Genomic DNA, 8,924 nt, shown 5'->3' with positions numbered 1-8,924 from the left:
TCAGAAGATCTTCACCAACTCCAGCTGCAGGTCCCCGCCCACCTCCAACGCGCGCACGTGCCCTGGCGGGATCCGGTACCGGAAGTGGTGGTATTCAGAGTCTGAGATCACCGCCTGCAGGGGCAAGGGGACAGGGCTTAAGGCTCCCCAGGCAACTGCTGGGTCATTCCCGCCTCTACCCACGTGGCGTGACCTTGACACTCAGGGAACCGCGTCAGGCCCCAGGGTCCCTTTGGGGAAATGGCTACTGTTCACTGTAACCCCTTGTCCTGAGGATTAATGAATTTATTGTTGACACCTGAGTGCTTTTAAGGTTTAGCTGTGGATGTGGTCGCCACATTTCACGGTGGGCGGTAGAGGATCTGCAGCGACCACACCCTGCACTTTCCCTGTCTCCCAATCCATCCATTCTCTTGCCCCAGAGCCGCTACCTCGGTCGCCTGTGGACAAGGAATAGGATCCAGGATGTCTACACCTCCCGGCTGGACACCCACCTTTTGAGTACTTGGCTCTCCCTCTCTGGTCCTTGGCCCTGCTACGCGCCTGCTCTCTGACACTAGTGCGCTCGCGCCGGGGGAGGTGAGGGACTGGGGAGGCCCTGCCCACCTTGACCACGCCTTTGCTCCCAACCTCTGCCAAGGGCCTTCCTGGCCTTGCCAAGGGAAGAGATGTGGGTGTCGGAGCCCGGCCCTGTGGAAGAGACGCACCTTGAAGCCGTCTTCGGTGGCGATGAGGAGCACGTCGAAGGGCTGCCCGCGCTGGAAGGGAATGCCTGAGCCCCGCTCCTCTGCGCCCCAGGTGCCGCGCTCCAGGGAGTTGAAGACCACCGTGGACTCGTCGAGGCGGGGATTGAAATGCAGGGCGGCATCACTGCCTGGTTCCTCACTGCACAGCAGGTTCACATAGAACCTGGCAGGTGGTGGAAGAGAGGGGCGTCAGATAGAGAATTAACCCTTTGCCAGAGCATATTTAGAGGGACCTGAGAGGCACAACCAGGGAAAAAGGGGTGGTGGGCTGGAGGCCACAGAGCCCAGATTGCAGGGCACCCGAAAACCAACTGGGGACCTGGACACACATCCACCTAGACCAGGGCCTGGGTCCCACTCATTTCCAGAGTCTGAGAGGACCAAGGAGTCATGGTCCTGAAGACAAGGGTGCTCCCAGTTCCCAGAGGGCTGAGAACAGACGAGGCACCCCAGTAGTCCCAGGCACCATAGATTCTCAGAAATCCTGAAGATTCGACCCAGGTAGTCGTAGGATTGATTGCTTAGGCCTCCCATATGCCCAGGGCACCTCTGATTCACAGGTCGTATTTCCAGAGTGGCTGTGGACTCAAGCTGGAAGTCATATGATTGCCCTGGAACCCCCAGATTCTTAGAATGATGTAGGGACCCCAGCTACACAGTCATGGGACAGATAAGTGAAGACATCAGATTCCAGAAGGCCATGAATAGCCTGAGGATCCAGATCCTGGGCAAAGTTGGCCTGGGGCTTTGTTCTCTGGGCTGTAAAAGTGGGGTTCACTAAGCCTGGAAACCTCCCACCCATTAGCGCCGAGGCTCAGGGGTCTCACCTGCTAGCCTTGTCGGGGACTAAACCACGAATTCTCAACACGGTGCCCACTCGGATACCCCCGGGCAGCGAGGTCTTGTGGGGGACGTTCTGCAGCAGCCAGAGTGAATCAGGGAGGCAGAGGAGAGAGACAAGTGGGTCAGCTGTGGGGAGAACATGACCAGGACCCAGAGCAGCAGAATCAGAGAGAAGAAAAGGGCCCAGAGACATGGGAAAGAGAGGCAGGGGCAGAGAGGAACACAGAGAACCAACAGGAAGACATTCAGAGGGATAGAAAGATAGAAAGGAAGGGGAAACCAATGGGGGAGGGATGAGAGCATGGGGCTGGGTTGGATGAACCCAGAAACCACAGCCCAGAACATCCCAGCACCCCGGAACACCCACTTTCTCCTTGAAACAGGAGCCCTCAGCCAAGCCCCAGCCCCTCCCCTCTGCCAGCGCAGCCTTGGGTCCAAACCCCCCAACCTGCACACCCCTGAGCACTCACGAAGCTCCCGGCCATGGCTGGAACAGCGGGACAGCAGTGGAGGTGGTGGGTATGGCTGCTGGGACCTTAAGTAAAAGCAGGGTGTGCCTGGCCCTGGTGACTCACCCTTTCCACACCCACCACCCACAGCTGGCACAGACCCTGGCCCTGGGGCCATGCTGGCCCAGCACCCTCTCTCTAGGGCCTCTGATGCCCCTGCCATCCCGCGGATTCCCAGGTGTACGGTCCGTCCCCTTTGAGCTAATAGTGATAGGAACAGTTAACAATAATCATCATAACAGCACAGCACACAGCACGGAAGGCTCCTTGAGACACCATCCCCCAGCCCTGCCTTCCTGCTGCCTGGTGGAGACAGAAGACTCTCCCATCCATTTCATCTTGGAAAATCTGAGTCCTGAGAGGTGAAGGTGTGAGCTGAAACTCTGCAGCCTCTCTTCCAGGTTAGGACCTGCTGCCTCCGGGCTAAGGATGGGTCTCCCCTGAAATTCCAGTTGATGCTTCTGTAATGTAATAATAACCATGGCAACAAGGATAATGATAGGAAAGGCAGCTACGAGGGACAGGATATTCTGCCTAATGGTCAAAGCTGTATCCTTGGTGCCTAGTGCAGTGCCTGGCACAGAGTGAGTGCCCAGTAAATGTGGAGAAAGAAAGAAGAAAAGATAACGAGAAGGGCCACTGACAAAGCCTCGGGCTTGTCTGCATGTGGGAGCGACCACTGATCTCTGACAGGCCACTGAGCATAGGGCCACTGATCACCCTTATCTGACAGATAAGGAAACTGAGGCTCAGAAAGGAGAAGCAGTTTGCCCAAGAAACACAGCTGAGCAGAACCATGTAGACTGTGTGTCTGGCTTTCTTCATCTCTGGAAGTTCCTTTCAGGTTTATTCTGTCTCCAGGATGCCCTAGTGCCCCTGTCTCTCTGGCTGTCCCGTGTCTCTGTCTCCCTCTGTCTCTGACTCTCTCTCTCTGTCTCACATGTTCCTCTCTGTTTCTCTTCTTTGAGCCTCTCTCCTTCCAGAATTGCTTCTTCTCTCCCACCTGGTGTTCAGGACCAGGGACGGGGGCGGAGGAAGAGGACCACCCAGACTCAGATCAAAGGAGAGAAAAACGTGGGAGCCCCAGATCCATTTCCAGTTCCCACAGCCCCAGGCTCCAGGAGGGGAATGCAGGTAGGAAGGGTGGGGTGAGAAAGAGAATTCTGAAAAGGGTTTGAGGCTAGAGGCAGATGGGTCCCTCTAGGGTAAAGCAATTGGAGAGTAGTCATTCTCTATTGACCGAAACTCCAAGACGAGAATAGCAGGACAATAAAGGGAGGAAGCTGGGCTCTGCTCAGACCAGATATTTCTCCTTCCTGAAGTCAGGACACCTCCCCGACCACGCATGCACAGAAAAGGGTCCTTGCAGGCCAATGGGGGAGCAATGTCAAGGGATGCTCTACCCAGACGCCTTTGTGGTAGGATCCATCTTGACCAAGAGATATGTGCGCACACATCGAAGGATCCTGAGATTATCAAATACGGACAGTGAACCAGGCAAATCAAAATGATTGGCCAAAGGAAAACCAGCAGAAATGCCCCATATAAGTGACTCAAAATGCAATGTGGGGGCCAATCAGGGACTTTCCCTCTGAGTCTGCCCTTGTGTCCTTCCACACATGTAGTACTCTTCCACTTAATAAACACTTTACTTGCTTCACTACTTTCCATCTTTGTGGAAATTCTTTTCCGCAAAGTCGAAGGGCCAGGGCCCTTGTCACTGACCACTGATCTCGTGGCGAGAATCTGATGTGCTCAACTTCAGCTTCAGTCTCTAGCTGGAAACCCAAGCCCTGCTCCAAGCCATTGCCACCCGAGATCAGGTTCTGGAAGGCAGGGAACAGGGGAGGTGGGGAGCTGAGCAGAAACCCCTCCTAGCAGCTTAGCAGCCCACAACTCCATGTTCCTCTCCCCACTCCACCTACCCTCCCAGTTGGTACCCCACCCAGCAGAGGGAGAAGAGGCCTGGGGCAGATCCAAGAATGGAGACTTAAGGTGGAGAAAAGACAACTCAGAAGCTGGCCCACCGCCCTCAGCCTCTCAGGCCTGCCAGCCTCCCTCCAGCCCCATCACCGCACAGTTGGTACAGCTGGGGGTGGGGGTGGGGGGCAAGCGTCTCAGGTAGGGAGGGTGGGCAGCTGCATTTACGTGGGGGCTGCAGGCACCCCCATTTGGCAGAGAACAAAGTGGGCTTAGACAGAGCCAACCTTTCTCCAAGGCCTCATGGCAAGGGTAGGGCCAGCGCCTGGTCTGTGTGCCAAGGACCCCCCACATCGTGATTTTAATTAGAGAGAATAGTAAGGTTTGAGGTGGTAACACCAGCATCTATTCGGGTGGAGAGTTTCCTAGAATGATGGGTGCTGTTACTCTGATCCGTAATCGTGTCCCCTTTGTAGGCCTCCTTCCACACATTGCTGTGAATCCTGGTAGCTCTTCTTCGTCCTGATTTCTTCATTGTCTCTGGCTGTTTCTTCACATGCTGCCAACCTGTACGTCCAGACTTGTTTTTGATATTTGGTCAGATATTTGCATTCAATCTGTTATCAGTTTGATTGCTGGTTTATTTCTCATAACTCAGATATGGGCACCCTGGATGCATTCTTAATCATTTATGTTATCTTCCATCAGTTCTGGAATAATATACTTGGTAGCACTTTTTTTTTTTCACTTCTAAATAAGCTGGGCTTCCCTGGTGGCACAGATGGTAAAGCGTCTGCTTGCAATATGGGTGGCCTGGGTTCGATCCCTGAGTTGGGAAGATCCCCTGGAGAAGGAAATGGCAATCCACTTCAGTGCTCTTGCCTGGAAAATCCCGTGGACAGAGGAGCCTGGTAGGCTACAGTTCTACCAGGGGTCCAAAGAGTCAGACACAACTGAGCAACTTCACTTCACTTCAAATAAGTGGTGAACGTGCTTATTTCCCAAGACTTGTTTTTGTTTTCCCAAGCTCTATGTCACATTCATAAATTATCCAGATTTTAATAGAATACTTCCCTGAGTCTTGACAATATACAGACCTGGGCAACCACCAGCCCAATGAAGGTTTAATCAAGGCAGCTTGACCCTCTCAACTGCCCTGTGACACAGTGTCATTCCTCAGCAGTTAGGAGCCAACGTGTTCATTTGCCATGAAAATAAAAGAAGGATGCCCAGTGGGCAGAGCACGGTGACTTTCCTCTCCTTCAGAAATAACTGGGGCACAAAATAAATATTAATTGCACCCATGGTGGTCTTAGCAATTGACAATCCCAGGCTCTGTCTATGTCAGCTTCTTGATGACTTTAGGTCAGTTTTCATATTCAGTGTAGATAATTCAGGGGCTGCTTTGGTTTTGTAAATTAGTTTACAAATGAGGAAAGTGACATGTTTTCAAAATCTGACTTTTTTTTTTTTTTTTTTAAAAGCCCTGCCACGCTTGGCTTGCAGGATCTTATTCCACCACCAGAAACATCTCGGACCCTCGGCAGTGAAAGAACCAAGTCTTAACCACTGGACCTCCAGGGAATGCAGGGAACGCTTCCAAATCTGACCCTTAAGCAATTAAGTCCATTGGATACCTTTTAGTTTTACTTATAAAGATAGTGAGTTGTACCAATCCAATCACTTGCTAAGGAGGAGAATTTTTGGTCATGGTTGGAGGGGGAGGGAACTGAGGGGCGCTGCTCCCCTAGGGCTGGATCCGCTGGGATATCAAAAGGAACCCATGAGAAGGGTGCTCAGTAGAGGCTGACCCTCAGTATAGGAGTAAAGGGAGGAGCTCCTCCTCCACCTGGGAGGAGGTGTCTGTGCCAGACGAGGGGGCGTCTGGAGGAAATGCCCTGAGGGTGTCATGGATGGAGGCAGGTACAGATTCGGACCAAAGAAATGCACCATGATGCTGAACTGGAATTGGAGGTGTCCTTTTGAACTAATGATTTCATGAGTTGGGGTTTTTTTTGGAGGGGGTTCTTTCAATTAAAAAAAAAAAATCTGTTAAAATAGAAAACCATGGAAAGTACCTTTTTTTTTTCTGGCTGCTAGGCTTGCAGAATCTTAGTTCCCCAACTAGGAATTGAACCAGCAGCCCCGGCATTGGAAGGTAAAGTCTTAACCAGGGAAGTCCCTTTCAACCATTTTTTTAAAATATATTTATTTTTAACTGAAGGATAATTGCTTTACGGTATTGTGTTGGCCTCTACCAAACATTAGCATGAATCAGTCATGGGTTTACCCATGTCCCCTCCCACTTGAACATCCCTCCCACCTCCCTCTGCATCCCACCACTCTAGGTTGTTACGAAGCCTCGGTTTGAGTTCCCTGAGTCATTAATGGTTTTTTAAATGTACAGTTTGGACTTCCCTGGTGGTCTCGCAAATAAGACTCCGCACTCCCAATGCCTGGGATGCAGGTTCCATCCCTGTTTGGGGGAACTAAGATACCACATGCCAGGCGTGCAGGGGTGGAAGAATGAAAATTAAAAAAATAAATGTACAGTTCAGCGGCACTAGTGGTAGAGAATCCCCCCGCCAATGCAGGAGATACAAGAGACATGGGTTCCATCCCTGGGTGGGGAAGATCTCCTGCAGTAGGAAGTAGTAAACCACTCCTGTATTCTTGCCTGGAAAATCCCATGGACAGAGGAACCTGGTGGGCTATAGTCCATGAGGCTGCAAAGATTTGGACACGACTGAACACACACACACATACACGTATATTCACTTTGAATATGCCCAGATGAGGACTTGGAGAGCAATGGAGACAAGAACCTCCCTGGAGGAGGAACCAGAGCCAGCCTTTGGTCTTCATGTCCAGTGGGCTTGATCTATGCCATGGGCTAGTGTCTGCTGCAAGTATCCATGCTCCCCTGTTTCTGAATAAGAAGCCTCCCCGACCTTAGTGTATTGGGTGTCTGGGCCCAGACTCAGCTGGGGTTGACAAAGAGGAATATGTCTTCCACCAAAATCCTGGACTCCGTGTTGGACACGGAGTTTAAACTTGTCTGCCCTGAACAGGGAGGTGAAAGGCCTGGGTAGGGGAAGAACAGTACATGTGAATCTCATTGTAGCCAAAGGGGTCGACTGTAGCAGGGAGCACCTGTTGACCATCCACTATTTATTATCTTTCGTTCGTTCTTTCTTCCTTACTTCCTCCCTCCCTTCCTTATTTATCTCTATTTTTGGCTTCACTGCACCATCTCCACAGTCAAAACTCCGAGTCTTAATCACTGGACCGCCAGGGAATTCCTATCACTTTCTTTCTTAGTCAAAGACTCTTGACTCAATCCAGGATGGCAATGTGGCTGTTGCATTTCGCAGGGTTCCAGTTACTTTGGTTGTGAAGCTGATTACCCCAAAGCTTTGCAGCTTAAGATGACCATTGTGTATGTGTTGGGGGTGGTGCTCTTGGCTGCTGTAGGTCAAGAGTTTGGATGGGGCACATGGAAATGGCTTGTCTTAGTCCGCGATGTCTGGGCAACGTCTAGTGCTAGAGGCTGGGATCATCTGGGCCACCTGCACTTAGCCTCCCTAGGAAGCCTGCGCATCCTCAGAGAAGCCAGACTACCTCCATGGCAACCCAGGGCTCCAAAAGCTAGGGCCCCTTCAGCTAACCCGGTGAAACCTGCCTCTTCATTTCTTTTTAAAGATTTTTATTTTTTTTTAACATTTACATGATTTGAATGGATATTGATATGATGTGTGCCAATTGCTACTTTGTTTACTTATTTATTTTTATCGGAAATTAGTTGCTTTAAAATGTCTTAGTTTCTGCTGTGAAGCATAGTGAATCAGCTCTATGTTTACATACATCCCGTCTTTTTTGGATTTCCTTTCCGTTTAGGTCACCACAGAGCGCTGAGTAGGGTTCCCTGTGCTATCCAGTAGGTTCTCGTTGGTCATCTGTTTTATACATAGCATCAATAGTGTATACATGTCAGTCCCAATCTCTTAAATCTCTCAATTTCTCTCCCAGTCTCTCCATTTGCCCACTTGGTGTCCATACATTTGTCCTCTACATCTGTGTCTCTATTTCTGCTTTGCAAATAGGTTCACCTGTATCGTTTTCCTAGATTCCTCGTATATGTGCTAATGTATGATGTTTGTTTTTCTCTTTCTTACTTCGCTTTGTGTATCACTCCTTAGGTCCATCCGTTATTTACAATAGATTATAAATAAATAATCTATTTATTGCTACTTCTGGATTTTCTGTAGGGGCATTATAGATTGACTCCCACTCAGGGGCCACAGGTGACACTGGTTTAGTCCCTGGGTTGAGAAGATCCCCTGGAGGAGGAGATGGCAGCCCACTCCAGTATTCTTGCCTGGGAAATCCCATGAACAGAGAAGCCTGGTGGGCTACAGTCCATGGGCTCGATAAGAGTCGGACACAACTGAAGTGACTGAACAGGCACACACAGAGAGGAGGAGGATGTAGCCCTCTTTCCTCTCCTCGCCTCCTCCCTACTGCTGTGTTCATGTCCCTCTTCCCATTTACCAGCAGACGTACAAAGTCACTGTGGCTAGAGCAGTGTTCAGTGTTCACGTTCATGTGACTCTGTTGGCACCATTCTCCAACCAGCCCTGTGGTGTGCCTGTGAAGGTTCTCCTTTGTGTATAACCTTGTGTTCTCCCTGGAATTAATGATCATCTTGTTTTGTGTTTGTTTAGCTTTCTCTGTGCGTGCGTGTGTGCTCAGTCGTGTCCGACTCTGCGACCCCATGGACTGTAGCCCATCAGGCTTCTCTGTCCATGGAGTTTTCCAGGCATGCGGGGAGCGGCCTGAACCAAAAGGCTGGCTCTGGGAGCTGCCTTGATCCTCAAGGGTCTGTTCGCAGACATAGCTCTCTGTC

The 8,924-nt window shown here is 50.8% G+C and overlaps 1 protein-coding gene across 1 annotated transcript; it reads right to left on the bottom strand.

Annotated features, from left to right (window-relative positions):
- Positions 1 to 2,284, bottom strand: LOC133051072 (galectin-7-like). Its single transcript, XM_061135450.1, has 4 exons — positions 2,060 to 2,284; positions 1,574 to 1,662; positions 708 to 909; positions 1 to 114 (listed from the first exon to the last, which is right to left on the bottom strand). The coding sequence occupies exons 1-4, from the start codon at positions 2,072 to 2,074 to the stop codon at positions 1 to 3; spliced, it is 420 nt and encodes a 139-aa protein (XP_060991433.1). The 5' UTR covers positions 2,075 to 2,284.
- Positions 2,285 to 8,924: the final 6,640 nt, after the last annotated feature.

The sequence above is a fragment of the Dama dama genome, chromosome 4, assembly GCF_033118175.1.
Source record: "Dama dama isolate Ldn47 chromosome 4, ASM3311817v1, whole genome shotgun sequence".
Classification (NCBI taxonomy): Eukaryota; Metazoa; Chordata; class Mammalia; order Artiodactyla; family Cervidae; genus Dama; species Dama dama.
The sequence above is the reverse complement of the archived record's forward strand: the minus strand, read 5'-3'. Positions and strand labels throughout refer to the sequence as shown.